At 40.5% G+C, this 17,992-nt stretch overlaps 2 protein-coding genes across 2 annotated transcripts in view; one reads left to right on the top strand and one right to left on the bottom strand.

The window, feature by feature from the left end:
• The first annotated feature begins 118 nt into the window (after positions 1-118).
• Positions 119-12,834, top strand: lsm11 (LSM11, U7 small nuclear RNA associated). The gene is made up of 4 exons (XM_061901877.1): positions 119-610; positions 6,697-6,836; positions 6,924-7,007; positions 12,449-12,834. Exons 1-4 carry the CDS (start codon positions 172-174, stop codon positions 12,734-12,736), a joined length of 951 nt encoding a protein of 316 aa, XP_061757861.1. The 5' UTR covers positions 119-171; the 3' UTR covers positions 12,737-12,834.
• A 2,787-nt stretch (positions 12,835-15,621) lies between these two features.
• The window catches only part of clint1a (clathrin interactor 1a), a 29,719-nt gene continuing 27,348 nt past the window's right edge, over positions 15,622-17,992 (bottom strand). Inside the window, exon 12 of the mRNA XM_061901876.1 lies at positions 15,622-17,553. Within this exon, the coding sequence (XP_061757860.1) occupies positions 17,216-17,553 (338 nt within the window). The 3' untranslated portion in view covers positions 15,622-17,215. The remainder of the gene's footprint in view (positions 17,554-17,992) is intronic.

The raw sequence follows: 17,992 nt of genomic DNA, 5'->3' as shown, positions 1-17,992 counted from the left end.
CATATACATGTAAATACCAAAACAATTACAAGTGGTTTGATAGCGCTAAAAGCACGAGCATAGCAATGTTTAATATTTGGAGAGTGAACGCTCGAGCTTCAAATAGCACACGCCTTTTTCCCATGGTGCTTTGCGAGAGCGTGAGTTAGACTGCGGCGCTTTCAAACAAACATGGAGGAGAAAGAGAGGCAGAGCGGAGTAGAACAGCCAGATAGTAAAGAACCGGCCTCAACGTCCCAACTCGGTGCCCCGTCTTCGTCACAGGACGACGACGCGTCCAAAACAGACGTCTGCTCCGGAAGTTTCGACCCGCTGTTGGCCTTGTATTCTCCCACGGTGTCGCTGCCCTTTCCCAACATCAAAAGTTTCGACAACGTCTCCCAGTACGAGAGCTTCCTCAAGGGCGGCCGAGGCAGAGCCAAGCCGGAGAACGTGGAGAAAAAGCGGCAGAGGGCAATGAAAGGGGTGGCCGACCCGGAGCGTATCGAGAGGCTGAAGCAGCTCATGGTGAAGAAGAAGGTGGAGGGTGAGGAGGAGGGAGAAGGCAGCAGCACACCGCGACCACGCCGACGACAGAAGCCGCAGAAAAATGTCCTGACCAGGATGACCCGTAGGTTCCATACTCAAACTGTACATTTACACCTGTACTTTTTCCCTCTACTTCATCGCATACCGTCACTTTCACAAACGTTGAAACATTTGTTCATCTTATTACATAATTACACGTTCTATCCATCCATGTACTACCGTTTGTCCCTCTCGGGCATACTTGCCAACCTTGAGACCTCCGATTTCAGGAGGGGGGCGTGGTTAAAAGGGGAGTAGTATATTTACAGCCATCCATCCATTTCATACCGCTTATTCCATTTGGGATCGCGGGGGGCGCTGGTGCCTATCTCAGCTACAATCGGGCGGAAGGCGGGGTACACCCTGGACAAGTCGCTACCTCATTGCAGTATGTGTAGAAATCTTTATTTACAATTGAATCACTTTTTTTAGTTGTATCAGGATGTCCCACACATTCATTTATTTGTGGCGGCCCGCCACGAAAGAATTACGGCCGCCCCAAAACAATAAAATAAAAGTATATATATATATATATATATATATATATATATATATATATATATATATATACATATATATATATATATTATAAATAATTATTTATTTATTTATTTTCGGCTTTTGACTCGCTCAACTGCTCATAAAAGCAATGGGACTCTGTCTGTAAATGGAGCTTGTAGTTACCCATCCATCCATTTCCTACCGCTTATTCCCTTATGGGGTCGCGGGGGGCGCTGGCGCCTATCTCAGCTACAATCAGGCGGAAGGCGGGGTACACCCTGGACAAGTCGCCACCTCATTGCAGTATGTGTAGAAGTCTTTATTTACAATTGAATAACTTTTTTTAGTTATTTCAGGATGTCCCACACATTAATTTATTTGTCGCGGCCCGCCACGAAAGAATTACGGCCGCCCCAAAACAATAAAATAAAAGTGTATATATATATATATATATATATATATATATATATATATATATATATATATATATATATATATGGGGTCGTGGGGGGCGCTGGCGCCTATCTCAGCTACAATCGGGCGGAAGGGGGAGTACACCCTGGACAAGTCTCCACCTCATCGCAGGGCCAACACAAATAGACAGACAACATTCACACTCACATTCACACACAAGGGCCAAATTAGTGCTGCCAATCAACCTATCCCCAGGTACATGTCTTTGGAGGTGGGAGGAAGCCGGAGTACCCGGAGGGAACCCACATATTATATAAATATGAAAATATTATATAAATATGTACATAAAGTGTTGTAATTATATTCCAACTTCGCATTCTTCTTGGTCATCGCCGCTGCCGTCCATCCCCCCTTGCCGCCCGACCACACCACCAAAAATAGATGCCTGACCTGTGGGAAACACTGTATTTTTTTGTACATGTTTTTTTCCAAATAGTTCAAGAAAGACCACTACAAATGAGCAATATTTTGCACTGTTATACAATTTAAAGGCCTACTGAAACCCACTACTACCGACCACGCAGTCTGATTGTTTGTATATCAATGATGAAATATTAACATTGCAACACATGCCAATACGCCCGGTTTAGTTTACTAAATTACAATTTTAAATTTCCCGCGGAGTTTCTTGTTGAAAACGTCGCGGAATGATGACGCGTGCGCGTGACGTCCCGGGTTGCAGGGGACATATTAGCGCAGCACTATTTGCGGCTAAGTCGTCTCTTTTCATCGCGCAATTAAACAGTATTCTGGACATCTGTGTTGCTGAATTTTTTGCAATTTGTTCAATTAATAATGGAGAAGTCAAAGTAGAAATATGGAAGTGGGAAGCTTTAGCCTTTAGCCACACAAACACACGGTGTTTCCTTGTTTAAAATTCCCGGAGGTGAATCTTTACTGTGGATCAGAGCGGTCAAGCGAACATGGTTCCCGACCACTTGTCAACCAGCAGATTTCGGTGAGAAAATTGTGGTAAAAAGTCGCCTCTTACCAGAGATCCGCTGAGCTTGCGCCATCCATGCAGCTGCCGTCGACTTCCCTTAAGGACTGGCGTCAAGACACCCGTGGACACACCCCTCCGGATATCATGTATTATTTAATCTCACTAAAACACTTTCAACACAATAGAAAGATAAGGGATTTCCCAGAATTATCCTAGTAAATGTGTCTAAAAACATCTGAATCCGTCCCAATGCAATCGCCTTTTTTTTTTTTTTTTAACTTTATTTTTCATTTTCTTTTTTTTTTTTGCTAGTCCTTCGCTATCAATATCCTCATCCACGAATCTTTCATCCTCGCTCAAATTAATGGGGAAATTGTCGTTTTCTCGGTCCGAATAGCTCTTGCTGCTGGAGGCTCCCATTATAAACAATGTGAGGACGTGAGGAGCCCTCCCCCTTGTGACGTCATCGTCTGTGACTTCCGGTAAAGGCAAGGCTTTTTTATTAGCGACCAAAAGTTGCGAACGTTATCGTCGATGTTCTCTACCAAATCCTTTCAGGAAAAATATGGCAATATCGCGAAATGATCAAGTATGACACATAGAATGGACCTGCTATCCCCGTTTGAATAAGAAAATCTCATTTCAGTAGGCCTTTAATAAATCAGAAACTGATGACATAGTGCTGTATTTTACTTCTTGATCTTTCTTTTTTTCAACCAAAAATGCATTGCTCTGATTAGGGGGTACTTGAATTAAAAAAATGTTCACAGGGGGTACATCTCTGAAAAAAGGTTGAGATCCACTGCTCTAAAAGCCGTATATGTTATTGTCACATATGCATGCACAGTAGATGGCAGTATTGTCCTGTTTAAGAGGTTGTCGCTGGGAGGACGTTAATGAGATTGCCTAACAATAAACCCACATAAGAAACCAAGAACTCGCCCTCGATCATTCTACAGTTATAACATCAGTGGGCAGGCACTCTGCTTATATTGTAGGAAAGTGGACGTGAAAACAGGCTGTCGACACGTCACTCGGGTCCGCATGGAGCTGGAGGCCGCCTGAATTCGGGAGATTTTCGGGAGAAAATTAGTCCCGGGAGATTTTCGGGAGAGGCGCTGAATTTCGGGAGGCTCCCGGAAAATTTGGGAGGGTTGGCAAGTATGCTCTCGAGGTCCGAGGGGGGCTGGCGCCCTCCTAGCTACACTCAGGTGGAAGGCAGGCAGGGCATTATTCATGCAAATTACTGCCCCTTACCGGAGACCACCATAGTAACCTATTTGTGGATGCTACTGATAAGGCTGTTGATAATGGTTTTCAGTGTTCTGTAGAAGTATATAGAGAAGTTAGTAGGGCTGCGAATCTTTGGGTGTCCCATGATTCGATTCAATATCGATTCTTGGGGTTGCAATTCGATTATATATCGATTTTTTTTTCGATTCAACGCGGTTCTCGATTAAAAAACAATATTTTTCCGATTTGAAATGATTCTGTATTCATTTAATACATACGATTTCAGCAGGATCTACCCCAGTCTGCGACATGCTAGCAGAGTAGTAGATTTAAAAAAAAAAAAAAAAGCTTTTATAATTGCAAAGGACAATGTTTTATCAACTGATTGCAATAATGTAAATTTGTTTTAACTATTAAACAAACCCAAAATATGACATATTTTATCTTTGTGAAAATATTGGACACTGTGTGTTGTCAAGCTCATGAGATGCGATGCAAGTGTAAGCCACTGTGACACTATTGTTCTTTTTTTATTTTTTATAAATGTCTGTTAAAAAAATGAGAACCGATTCTGAATCACACAACGTGAGAATCGCGATTCGTATTCGAATCGATTTTTTCCTACACCCCTAGTAGTTAGACTTAGACTTCCTTTTATTGTCATTCAATTTTGAACTTTACAGTATAGATAAGAACAAAATTGTGTTGCATTAGCTTGTTGTAGTGCAGGATAAGAGAGCAATAAGGTGCAGATATAAATAATTAGATTACTGTACAGCAGGGGTCTCAGACACGCGGGCCAATTGTGGCCCGCGAGATGTTATTTTGCGGCCCCACCTTGATATGAAAGTTTAATATTAGTCCGGTCCGCAAGTTTTATATGAATGGCGCTTGACAGTGTTGTGTTATTTGGGTCCAAAAGGGCTCTTTCAACGTTCTGGGTTGCCTACCCCTGCGCTAGTGGAAAAGCGGCAAGTGTGCGAAAGCGACAGAGGCATTGCCATGGAGATGATTTTGTTACATGCCTGGCTGCAGTCACACAGCGACACCTGTCCGTCAGTAATAACAGTCCCCGATAACCTGGACCAATTCAAATTCAAAAATTCAACACGGAACGACACAGGAGGTCCTTCATACCGACAGCCGTCAGACTGTATAATGCGTATGTTCCTTTTGACTGTACTTAAATGTAGAATATATGTAGAATATATTTATATTATTCATATATTATATGTATAATATCATATAAATTATATCGTTCATTATTATTATTGTCTATTGTGAGCGAACTGTGGTGCTGAATTTCCCCCAGGGATCAATAAAGTATGTTCTATTCTATTCTAAATTGTTATTTGTTTTTTTATTGTTTAGTTTGCATTGCCTCACACGATGAACACGACATATATTTTTATATGACGCCGGATAACACTCCGGCAGCCGTCACTTTTTTGAGCTCGCTATCCCGGTACTTTCTGGGAAAGTACTACTATTATCCGCCGACCACCATGTTGCTCGAGGGAGGAAAATCGGAACGACACACATTGCGGAAATAACATTATTCTCCGTGCGTCGGCTAAATGTCTTTTTCAAACCCTCCAGTGAAGAGAAAGGTTGGTGATGAGCAAAGTCAATTCCAGGAAAAGTGAGAGATGCTATATTTTTTGTTGAGCACAGGGGCACCCTGATGTGTGTTATTTGCACAGAGAAAGTTGCGGTGCACAAGGGATACAATTTGAAATGTCATTATACAACTAGACATGCTGAGGAGCATGCACATTTTTTTTTTAGAAAATGTTTTCTTGTGGCCCCGCCTCACCCTGACTCTGCATCCAGTGGCCCCCAGGTAAAGTGAGTTTGAGACCACTGCTGTACAGATAAATGTATTGCACTTTTGCATATGCACCCACGTTTATGGATGTATGATATATTGTCTTTATATTCTAGCTAGTTAATCTGTTTTTGGGGGGAATTGAGGGGATTACTATGATGTGTTTAAGAGTCTTATGGCCTGAGGGAAGAAGTTGTTACTGAACCTGGAGGTTCTGCTACGGAGGCTGCAGAACCTCTTTCTTGAGTCCAGCAGTGAAAACAGTCTTTGGTGGGGGTGGGAGGAGTTTCTACAGATTTTATGAGCCTTGGTCAGACAGCGGCATATTGCAATTTTCCAGATAGGAGGAAGGAGTCCTGATGATCTTTTCAACCATCCTCACCAATCTCTGCAGAGACTTCCAGTCTGAGGCACCGCAGGCTCCAGTCCAGACAGAGTAGTTGGAGTTACATCTACAATATTAAACAGACCTTTTTCAAATGGGTGCAAAACCCGCATTAAAAATTTAAATTTAGCATTGTTTTGTCTTAAATAATTGTGTTGATCAAACATAATGGGACTGCCTGTTTAGCTTGTGGTTCCAACTCCTCTGTAACGTCGCTTGCTAACACATCTCATGCACACACATTTGGTCGTGTATTATAACTTTACATGAAGCCTAGGAAACGCATTCAAGTTTTTTTAATCGTCTCCTGCTGCATGAAATGAAACCTACGCCCATAATATTGTGTTAAAATGCACCCAATTACAGGAAATGTAGTTTTAATTAAAACAAATGTTTCTGACTTGTGCTGATAGAAATGTTCCCTTTTGTTTCACTTTTTTCTCAAAAGGTGCTCACATCTTTGTAACCTACTTGGTCATAAAACATGCGGGTTGGTATGGCAGTTATTTTGTGAAAACAAGTCTTTTATTTCATTGGACAAACTCCACACACACACATGTTCACACAGTGTTTTGCAATTGGGACACACTTCTACTACAAAGGGAAAGTTAGCGACACTTGTGTCGTTCTTATAATGTTTTTGTTAGTGAATTACAAAAAAAGTGTGCTACTTCCAGCTGATTAAACCAATTATAGACAATGTGTTGTTGACATGCTTATTTTACTCAAGCTTTTAAAACTGATCTGAGACCTGTTTGTGTGCAGTTTGCAAAGGCAGTCCTTTGGGCGAGCTCTACCGATGTGTGGAGGAGAGGATAAGGGTCAAAGTGCACATCAGGACCTTCAAAGGATTGAGGGGCGTGTGCTCTGGCTTTGTTGTGGCTTTTGACAAGTTCTGGAACATGGTGAGCTAAAAAGACCAATTTGTAGGCTTTTTCGTTTGAATCTGAGATGTCTGCCGGATAATGTTACTTTTCATTTGTCTGTGGCAGGCGATGGTGGATGTGGACGAGACATACAGAGAACCTCTTCTTGGGGAGGCCTTGTACCACGAGAAAGCCCTCACCATCACTCGGGTACTTTGCCACTGTCTGTCATTGGACAGACTACCATTTATTCATACCACTATGGGGATAATTCTGTGGTTGCACTGCAATTCTTGCATACAGTAAAAAAGTAAAAGGTAATAAATTTAAAATGAGTAATAATAACAACAACACTAGTTATGTTCATATATAAATATTTATTCATATTGCACCTTAAATGATTGCACTTTGTACAAATAATAATACACTCTATTTTTAAAAGAGTGTTTCTAATTTGGTCCTCTTGTTAGCCAAATAATGTAACTAAATATTACAGTAGAATAAAGCACAGTTTTATATCTTTGCAAATAATTTTTGCTAAGGCAGAATTTTTTATACCTAAGTGAGCTGAAGCCACTAATTGATATTCACACTGCATAATTTCCTGAAATTATTTAGCTGTTTGATATTGAGGAGAATAGGGACTTACTAGGCCTGGGCCAATAATAAATTGTGCTGGATGATATACTTGCCCACAAATTATTACTTTTTTTTGTCCTGTACAGTCACTCAGGCAAATCATATTTTTGATGTAGATGCCCTTATCTGCTGTAAAGATGCACTTTACAAAAGAGAAGTGTGGGATACTTCTCTTGTTGCCTTACTTGTAATTGACTTTATTAAATTTATTTTTTATATGTTTTTGGTGCTGAGGGGATATAAAAAAGGAAAACAGATGGGGAAATTGCGGGTACATGAGGGGAATACGACAGAGAGACAACAACAGAACATCAGAAAATACGATATGTACAAATATGAAACAAAAAATGATAGCATGCAAGCAGTTACTGAAATATATATTAATAACACAGAAATGATAATGAACAATATTGCACTACAAATGGACCAATAAAAATAACACTATTAATAATGAATAATAATTACCTCCATTATCAACAATACAATAGTTTGATGCAAAAATACATATATGTAATGAAAACATGAATTACAAAAGAAAGTAGATAAATGGAGGGAAAGAAAGAAAAGCAAACTACAAACCCCGTTTCCATATGAGTTGGGAAATTGTGTTAGATGTAAATATAAACGGAATACAATGATTTGCAAATCATTTTCAACCCATATTCAGTTGAATATGCTACAAAGACAAGATATTTGATGTTCAAACTGATAAACATTTTTTTTTGTGCAAATAATCATTAACTTTATAATTTGATGCCAGCAACACGTGACAAAGAAGTTGGGAAAGGTGGCAATAAATACTTATAAAGTTGAGGAATGCTCATCAAACACTTATATGGGCGGTTTTAGCTCGGTTGGTAGAGCGGCCGTGCCAGCAACTTGAGGGTTGCAGGTTCGATTCCCGCTTCCGCCATCCTAGTCAATGCCGTTGTGTCGTTGAGCAAGACACTTTACCCACCTGCTCCCAGTGCCACTCACACTGGTTTAAATGTAACTTAGATATTGGGTTTCACTATGTAAAGTGCTTTGAGTCACTAGAGAAAAGCGCTATATAAATATAATTCACTTCAATTCACTTCAACATCCCACAGGTGTGCAGACTAATTGGGAACAGGTGGGTGCCATGATTGAGTATAAACACAGCTTCCCGAAAAATGCTCAGTCTTTCACAAGAAAGGATGGGTCAAAGCACACCCCTTTGTCCACAACTGCGTGAGCAAATAGTCAAACAGTTTAAGAACAATGTTTCTCAAAGTGCAATTGCAAGAAATTTAGGGATTTCAACATCTACAGTCCATAATATCATCAAAAGGTTCAGAGAATCTGGGGAAATCACTCCACGTAAGCGGCATGGCCGGAAACCAACATTAAATGACCGTGACTTTCGATCCCTCAGACGGCACTGTATCTAAAAAACAACATCAATCTCTAAAGGATATCACCACATGGGCTCAGGAACACTTCAGAAAACCACTGTCACTAACTACAGTTTGTCACTACATCTGTAAGTGAAAGTTAAAGGTCTACAATGCAAAGCGAAAGCGATTTATCAACAACATCCAGAAACGCCGCCGGCTTTTCTGAGCCCGAGATCATCTAAGATGGACTGATGCAAAATGGAAAAGTGTTCTGTGGTCTGACGAGTCCGTATTTCAAATTGTTTTTGGAAACTGGACATCGTCTCCTACAGAAAAAAGAGGAAAAGAACCATCCGGATTGTTCTCGGCGCAAAGTTGAAAAGCCAGCATGTGTGATGGTATGGGGGTGCATTAGTGCCCAAGGCATGGGTAACTTACTCCTCTGTGAGGGCACCATTAAGGTACATACAGGTTTTGGAACAACATATTCTGCCATCTAAGTGCCGTCTTTTTCATAGAAGCCCCTGCTTATTTCAGCAAGACAATGCCAAGCCACATTCCACAGCGTGGCTTCGTAAAAAAAAAAAGTGCAAGTACTTTCCTGGCCCGCCTGCAGCCCAGACCTTTCTCCCATCGAAAAAGTGTGCCGCATTATAAAGCGTAAAATACGACAGCGGAGACCTCGGACTGTTGATCGACTGAAGCTCTACATAAAACAAGAATGGGAAAGAATTCCACTTTCAAAGCTTCAACAATTATTTTCCTCAGTTCCCAAACGTTTATTGAGTGTCGATAAAAGAAAAGGTGATGTAACACAGTGGTGAACATGCCCTTTCCCAACTACTTTGGCACATGTTGCAGCCATGAATTTCTAAGTAAATTATTATTTGCAAAAAAAAAAAAAAAGTTTGAGTCTGAACATCAAATATGTTGTCTTTGTAGTGCATTTAATTGAATATGGGTTGAAAATGAATTGCAAATAATTGTATTCCATTTATATTTACATCTAACACAATTTCCCAACTCATATGGAAACAGCGTTTGTATATTAACTTTGTAGATTGTTATAGTAAAAAATAGGTTACGTTTTATCAGTGTGCTGTGTTTTACCTAGTTTTCTGTGGAGGGAACAATCTTAAATATATGTTTAATGAGACATGATCCTATGCATGAGTGTATGTGTGCATATGGGCTTGTGTATTTTCAGTATATATGTATTGTACAGGCCAAAATTTTGGACACATCTTCTCATTCAGTGCGTTGTCTTTATTTTTAAGACTATTTACATGGGAGATTGTCACTGAAGGCCTCAAAACTATGAATGAACACATGTGGAGTCATGTACTTAACACAAAATGTGAAATAACTAAAAATATGTCTTATATTCTAGTTTCTTCAAAATAGCCACCCTTTGCTCTGATTACTTTTTCGCACTCTTGGCATTCTCTCGATGATCTTCAAGAGGTAGTCACCTGAAATGTTTTTCACTTCACCTGTGTGCTTGAAGCTCATCGACAGAATGCCAAGACTGTGCAAAACAGTAACCAGAGCAAAAAGGTGGCTATTTTGAAGAAACTAGAATACAAAACATTTTTTCAGTTATTTCACCTTTTTTTGTTAAGTACATAACTTCACGTGTTCATTCATAGTTTTGATGCCTTCAGTGACAATCTACCATGTAAATAGTCATGAAAATAAAGAAAATGCATTGGATGAGGAGAAGGTCTGTCCAAACTTTTGGCCTGTACTGTATGTATGTTTGTACGGTGAACGTGCGTGTGGATGTATGTACCGTGTGTGTGTGTGTGTGTACAGTATTTGTATATGTACCTAATGTATGTGCGCAAGTACTTGTGTTATTACTGATACACAATATTATTGTCAGCAATATTTTTAGATTAAATTAGGCAGTAATGTAATCATAATATATAACAACAATGTAAGTATTGCTTTCCAATGCACTAAATATTGATTTCTCCTTGGTATTTATTTTTTACTACTGTAATTGGAAGGTCAATAACTTTTAAATTATACTAAATAAGTAAAAAAATAAAATAAAAAATGTGCTCCCAATTTCTGTTAGCAAAAAATACACTTCACTAAACATTAAACATTGTGAAGTGCAGTTTTCCCCACTTTGATCAACTTGACCAGTTTTGTTGTTGTTGTTGCCATCACTTTTCTACAAATTGGACATACTAAATTGTTTGTCTGTGTTGTTGGGCTCACCTTATTCCCTCTTTTAAAGCTGAAATACTCCCACACCGGACCTTTGGCTTTGTAATTATGTTTTTTCCTCCTAATTTTTGTTACTTTATGGTGCTTCTCACTAGCAATGATTTGCCTGTACATCCTGTGTGTGTAAGATGGTGTCCTGCCGCCACCCACCGAGACAAAGATAATGGATGACTGACAAGAGGGTTCACTATGTTCATTTAATCCTGCTATTAAAGGCATACTGAAATGAGATTTTCTTATTTAAACAGGGATAGCAGGTCCATTATATCTGTCATACTTGATCATTTCGCGATGTTATATATATTGCTGAAAGGATTTAGTAGAGAACATCGACGATAAAGTTCGCAACTTTTGGTCGCTAGTAAAAAAGCCTTGCCTGTACCGGAAGTAGCAGACGATGTGCGAGTGACGTCACGGGTTGTAGGGCTTCTCACATCCTCACATTATTTATAATTATAGCCACCAGCAGCAAGAGCGATTCGGACCGAAAAGCGACGATTTCCCCATTAATTTGAGCGAGGATGAAAGATATGTGGATGAGGAAAGTTAGAGCGAAGTACTAGAAAAAAAAAATCTGCTTATTGTGTTAATAGTGTTTTAGTGAGGTTATAAAGTCATACCTGGAAGTCGGAGGGCTGCGTTGACCGCCAGTTTCTCTAAGAGAAGCCAAGATCACAGCTGTCTTTTTGACAGCTGCTGCAGGAGGACGCTAACTCCGCACAAGTCTCCGGTAAGAGCCGACTTAATATCACATTTTTTTCATCCAGAAACTTGCTGGTTGACACGTGGTAGAGAAACATGTTCGCTAAAGCTTCACAACAAACAAAGAAACTCCGGCTGTGTTTCGGTTGCTAAAGGCAGCTGCAATCCACCGCTTTCCACCAACATCTTTCTTCTTTATAGTCTCCATTATTAATTGAACAAACTGCAAAAGATTCAGCAACACAGATGTCCAAAATACTGTGTAATTATGCGAGGAAAAGAGACGGCTTTTAGCCTTAAGTGGTGCAGGGCTAAAATGTCCCCTCAACCAATAACGTCACAAACACGCGACGTTTTCAAACAAGAAACTTTGCGGGAAATTTAAAATTGTAATTTATTAAACTAAACCGGCCGTAATGGCATGTGTTGCAATGTTAATATATCATCATTGATATATAAACTATCAGACTGCGTGGTGGGTAGTAGTGGGTTTCAGTAGGCCTTTAAGTAAACCCGCTACGGTGCTGAGAGCGATGCACAGAGTGAACCCTCTAACACGGTTTAAAAGCAGATGACAAGGATAAACACGGAAAAGTTATTGATTAAATTTTCATTGAACGTTTGATGTATTAAAAATCGTTCCAGGCCTAGGACTAACTATGTGTGATGTAGATGGTTGTCACTCTCGCCAACTTGCTTGTAATCTCTGCACAGCTCTTTGAGAAGTTGAAGCTCCAGGAGAGCTCAACAACAAAGCAGAGAGTCCAGGGAGAAACCAGCACGTGTCCGCCTTCCAATCTCAAAGTGACTTCAAAACACTCGAGGGAGCGCGCTGGCAGAGAGCGGGGCCCTGGCGAGACATCAGAGCCCCTGAAGACCCAGGAGCCAAAGGCAGGTAAGGAGAAAGACTGCAGGAATTACGGCAAGGTTCAAACTCGCCACGTCAACCAGCTTTTTATCCGGGGTGAGAACATTCTACTGGTCAACCCACAACCACTCTGATTGTGCTGTGGTTCTGTTTGTAAGAACCCACCTAGACTAGTTGTTACGTCACATTGGTAAAGAACATTCTTCTGCACAAATAAACCAGGTGTCCTGTTTTCTGTCTCCCTCAAAACCCTTGTCAGTGCATCGCCGTTTTCAGCCAGCAGGTGGCAGCATAGACACAGTAGCGCCGCCGTCGCCATTATCTCCGAATTGTCTCTTGATGTTGCTTTTCCACTTAGTTTGAACAGGACTGACAGCGCAGTCTCAGCGGGCTTCATAAATGCATTATGAATAATTGAGTTTGTGAAGCTTGGGATTGCAGATGGCACTCAAAAGCTGTCATTTGTCCTGACGTCTCGGATTGCCTTTACTCTTTAATGGGCACATTACCCATAAAAGCACAATTTACTGCATCTCATGGAAGTCGTCGAATGCTTTAGGTTTCAATGGCGGACGTCACTTTTGGTTTATCTGCGGCAACTATACATTTTAACTCGCTTATTTACCATCATTCTGCATTTACAAACATGTACTATTTGTAATTATATTACTATTATCAGTTTTAGTTCAGTATGCTGACAGTGCAGTCTTGCCCACTTTACGTATGAGGGTTAAGTTCTAAAGTCGGGAATTAAACTTTTAGTTTTCTGCAAACGAAAAGAATATATCCATCCATTTTCTACCGCTTATTCCTTTTCGGGGTTGCGGGGGGCGCTGGCGCCTATCTCAGCTACAATCGGGCTATATTCAATTTTAAATTACATTTCCGCCTCATCACAGGGGTTTGGTTTTCCCCGGTCAGTATTTTCCGACACGGCGCCCAGCAAAGATGAACTGTCCATCATCCATCCATCCATTTCCTACCGCTTACTCCCTTTTGGGGTCGCTGATGCTTATCTCAGCTACAATCGTGCGGAAGGCGAAGTAAACCCTGGACAAGTCGCAACATCATCGCAGCAGAGATGAACTGTCCATCTATCCATCCATCCATCCATTTCCTACCGCTTACTCCCTTTTGGGGTCGCTGATGCTTATCTCAGCTACAATCGTGCGGAAGGCGGTGTAAACCCTGGACAAGTCACAACCGCATCGCAGCAAAGGTGAACTGATGACGTCAAACGACAGATTCTGTCCCATCCATCCATCCATTTTCTACCGCTTATTCCCTTAGGTTGCAGGGGGGGGGCTGGTTCCTAGCTCAGTTAAAATCGGGCGGAAGGTGGAGTACACCCTGGACAAGTCCCCACCTCATCGCAGGGCCAACACAGACAACATTCACACACTAGGGCAATTTAGTGTTGCCAATCAACCTATCCCCAGGTGCATGTCTTTGGAGGTAGGAGGAAGCCTACGCATTCACAGGGAAGACATGCAAACTCAGCACAGAATGATCCCGAGCCCGGGATTGAACCCTGACTTCTCAGGACCTTCGTATTGTGAGGCAGACGCACCAACCCCCCTTCCACCGTGAAGCCAAAGTCTGTAAAAAGTCAAAAGATCCATCGCTGCCATTTGCGTCACCAGGGAAAACAACGTATGAATTCCAAAATGTATTTTTTTTTTAATCATGCAAAATATCCTGCGAGTTGGTTTGATTGCATGTTTTAGGAATAAATAAAAAAGTAAAACCTATCCCCGCTCCCTAAAGTTGTTTATGAACGCTATCATGAAATATTTAACTCTGATTGCAATGTTAAATTTTACACACATTTATGTTAATCCTTGTCCCAGCTACACTTTTGTTTTAAAAAAAAAAAAGTTTTGTTGACATGTTCACTAGGTCAGGGACAAGCGGTAAAAATGGATGGATGTTACCTTAACACGTTCTGGGTTAAATATGTCACAAGGTCTGCAGGAAGTTGCATCATACTCTGACAAACTGTTGCAATTGATTCAGTTTACTGCACATTTTATACTTGTAAATTATATGCAAAACAATATCAGCCCGGGGCAGCACAATGGTAGAGGGGTTAGTGTGTCTGTCTCACAATACAAAGCTCCTGAGTAGTCCTGAGTTCAATCCCGGGCTCGGGATCTTTCTCTGTGGAGTTTGCATGTCCTTCCCGTGAATGCGTGGGTTCCCTCTGGGTACTCCGGCTTCCTCCTACTTACAAAGACATGCACCTGGGGATAGGTTGATTGGCAACACTAAATTGGCCCTAGTGTGTGAATGTTGTCTGTCTATCTGTGTTGGCCCTGCGATGAGTGGGAGACTTGTCCAGGGTGCACTCCGCCTTCCGCCCGATTGTAGCTAAGATAGGCACCAGCTCCACCCGCGACCCCAAAGGGAATAAGCAGTAGAAATTGGATGGACCACATCAGTGAGTCATCTTTGCCTCCTTGTACAAAACACACTTTAAGTAGGTCAATGTGTGTATTAATGGCCCTCTTTGCATGTGAGTGAAATAAATTATTTTTATATAGCGCTTTTTCTCTAGTGATTCAAAGCACTTTACATTATGAAACCCAAAATCCAAGTTACATTTAAACCAGTGTGGGTGGGTAAAGTGTCTTGCCCAAGGACACAACGGCAGTGAATAGGACGGCGGAAGCGGGGACCAAACCTGAAACCCTCAAATTGCTGGCTCGGCCACTCTACCAAGCGAACTATAACATCCCTATTTAACGTGCACAAACGTCAATACAAATACTTGGTGTTGTATAGACATTATCGCTCGTAAACCAACTGTAAACATCCATCGTTTTCCTACCGCTTGTCCCTTTCGGGTTTTGAAAATTAAATGTAAGTCAGTATCAAGTGACCCATTACTAAACTAGCAATGCACCATTCGTGACATACAATTTAACATTTCTATGGAACTAAAAGTATATTTTCAAGCCCAGTCCTTCACTTGCACTGCTTAAAACCTTCAAATGATAAAATGACACACGCCAATAAGTCATTTTAATCAACTGTTTAATGTTGTAGATAGGTAATCTTTTTGTGTAAATCAAAACTGGAATAATGCAGAATTTCTCCAAAGATATCTTTCATAATATTTGCATATACTAGTGTTTCAGTAACAATCCCATTTTTGTTTGAGAGAAGATCAAAAGTAGAAAAAAAAAAAAAATCCAACAAAACGACTGAAAGAAAACAAATTTTGGTCATTGTAATGCTCCAGACGGCGATAAAAGGCTACGATGTAGAGCAAGGCCTCCAGAGCCCCCCGGAGGCTGCAGGATTACTTCCTTGTACTCTGGCCAGTGAATTATTTATATCATTGGCACCCAAGGTTTATTTGATATTACAGTTTCATGGGTCAGGAGGCACTTGGTCCAGTTGAGGATCAGTGCTTTCAGATCAGCACCGGTTCTAAGTCAACAGGATTGTTCTGAAATGTGTATATTTTTTATATATATATATATATATATATATATATATATATATATATATATATATATATATATATATAAAGCACACATTTGAAACAGTCTGCGCCAACAGAATTACAATCAACCCAAAACAAAAAGAAGCGTATAAATTCAAATTTCATACGTGAACTAATTATGACAATGGTTTTCTGTACAGAGTTAGCTTGGCTTGAGGCACGAGTACAAACAAAAATATTTGTACATAATAGTGTCTGCTGTCAACACTGCATGGTCATGTCTCCATTCAGGACGTTAACTCAAGGGATAAAGGCAAAGGTTTCCAGGCACTCCGGGTTGTAATTGGAAACAAAACATCCAACCACTGATTATCTCATTTAAATGATTATACTTTTCTTTAGAAGTATATAATGTGTGTGTGTGTATATATATATATATATATATATATATATATATATATATATATATATATATATGCATATGCATATATGCATTTATAGGCATACATATATATATATACACATAGTACCAAAGAGATTTGATGATATCTGTTAGTGGAAATCTCAAAAAAAATAATGCAATGATTGATAAAAAAGACACAAAGCTGGCTTCCAAAGTACCCAACATGGAAGAAAAAGGTAACAATGTGCTCCAAGTCTGAATTTGGAACAGTTTTCTTGCATGACATAACTCTACACATTGTCACCACCCCGTTAATCTTCTTCATAACCGTTTAATCTCCATAACTTAAAATGGCGTAGGTATTTACAGGCTAAAAGGAAGACAGAAGAAAAAATAGGTCACTTGATATATTAAAGTTAAAATAGCTGACTTCTCAATAAAGTTAGAGGAGGCATCGCAAAAACCGATGCATAAACATTTTTGCTATTCTGGTGATTTCATTTGATTGAGGTTGTAAAAGCGAATCTCCTGACATTCATAACCAGCAAGGCACACAATTGACAAAAAGCTGTGTGATGACGGCACTTATCATTGGTTCAAACTCCACCCACGCGTCCACTTTGCTCCATTTCACTGACAGCATCATTAGTTAAAAATAAGGACATTGCAGAGTGTTGACATGATTCAAGTACTCTTTGTTTGAAGCTCATAATCCTTCACTAACAAGCCCTCAGATATCTTCTCTGCTCTGTAGCGCCATCACTTCCCAAAGTTACCAAAGTCAGCAAAGGCGTCATGTTTGGACTGTTGGACCATTCCTGGATGCATCCCCATGGCACCTGGCATGACCACTGGCATGCCCCCCTGCTGCATCCCCATGTTCATGCCCATGCCCATCATGGCTTGATTGGGAGTCATCGCCATCCCCATCATTGCGTTGTTGGGCGTCATCCCCATCATGCCCGGGTTGGAGACCATGCCCATGTTCATGCCAGCACCAGGGTGCATCATGGGATTCACAGGCGATCTGACTCCAGAGGGTCCAAGGCTCATTGTGGAAAATCCTTGGGGGAGCAAGTTAATGCCCACCTGGTTGCCTGGGAAAAATGGATTGAACAAAATAGTCAACAACAGAGAATTTATAAAGTGCATGTTTAAGGAAAGCAGGGCAAAACACTGTTGGGGAGGCAGAGCTATCCACTTGACTTGCTGTGCAGGAGAAGTCACGTCGCAACACTCCAGCATGTGCACTTTTTCTTTGTTTTGTCAATTTTTGACAAGGTTTGTCCATTTTGCTTAATTATAAAACTCAACAGATCAGCATTAAAAGGAGTTAACCGCTGTAGAGTTAAAAAAAAAAAACACTATTTGCGAGGATCAAATTTGGCACTCACAAGCATGACCACATAAGTAACCACATGAAGTGGAGTGAATTATATTTATATAGCAGTTTTCTCTAGAGACTCAAAGCGCTTTATATAGTGGAACCCATTATCTACAATCCTTTAAGCTACATTTAAACCAGTGTGGGTAGCA

This window comes from Nerophis ophidion, linkage group LG05 (genome assembly GCF_033978795.1).
Source record: "Nerophis ophidion isolate RoL-2023_Sa linkage group LG05, RoL_Noph_v1.0, whole genome shotgun sequence".
Classification (NCBI taxonomy): domain Eukaryota; kingdom Metazoa; phylum Chordata; class Actinopteri; order Syngnathiformes; family Syngnathidae; genus Nerophis; species Nerophis ophidion.
This window is presented reverse-complemented; position numbering and strand designations above follow the sequence as displayed.

What these genes read in the sequence shown, in the direction of transcription:
- lsm11 (XM_061901877.1), top strand. Translation starts at nt 172, where the DNA reads ATGGAGGAGAAAGAGAGGCAGAGCGGAGTAGAACAGCCAGATAGTAAA. An exon ending in TTGACAAGTTCTGGAACATG is followed by an intron (nt 6,837 to 6,923) that starts GTGAGCTAAAAA and finishes TGTCTGTGGCAG; the next exon opens with GCGATGGTGGATGTGGACGA. An exon ending in AAGCCCTCACCATCACTCGG is followed by an intron (nt 7,008 to 12,448) that starts GTACTTTGCCAC and finishes ATCTCTGCACAG; the next exon opens with CTCTTTGAGAAGTTGAAGCT.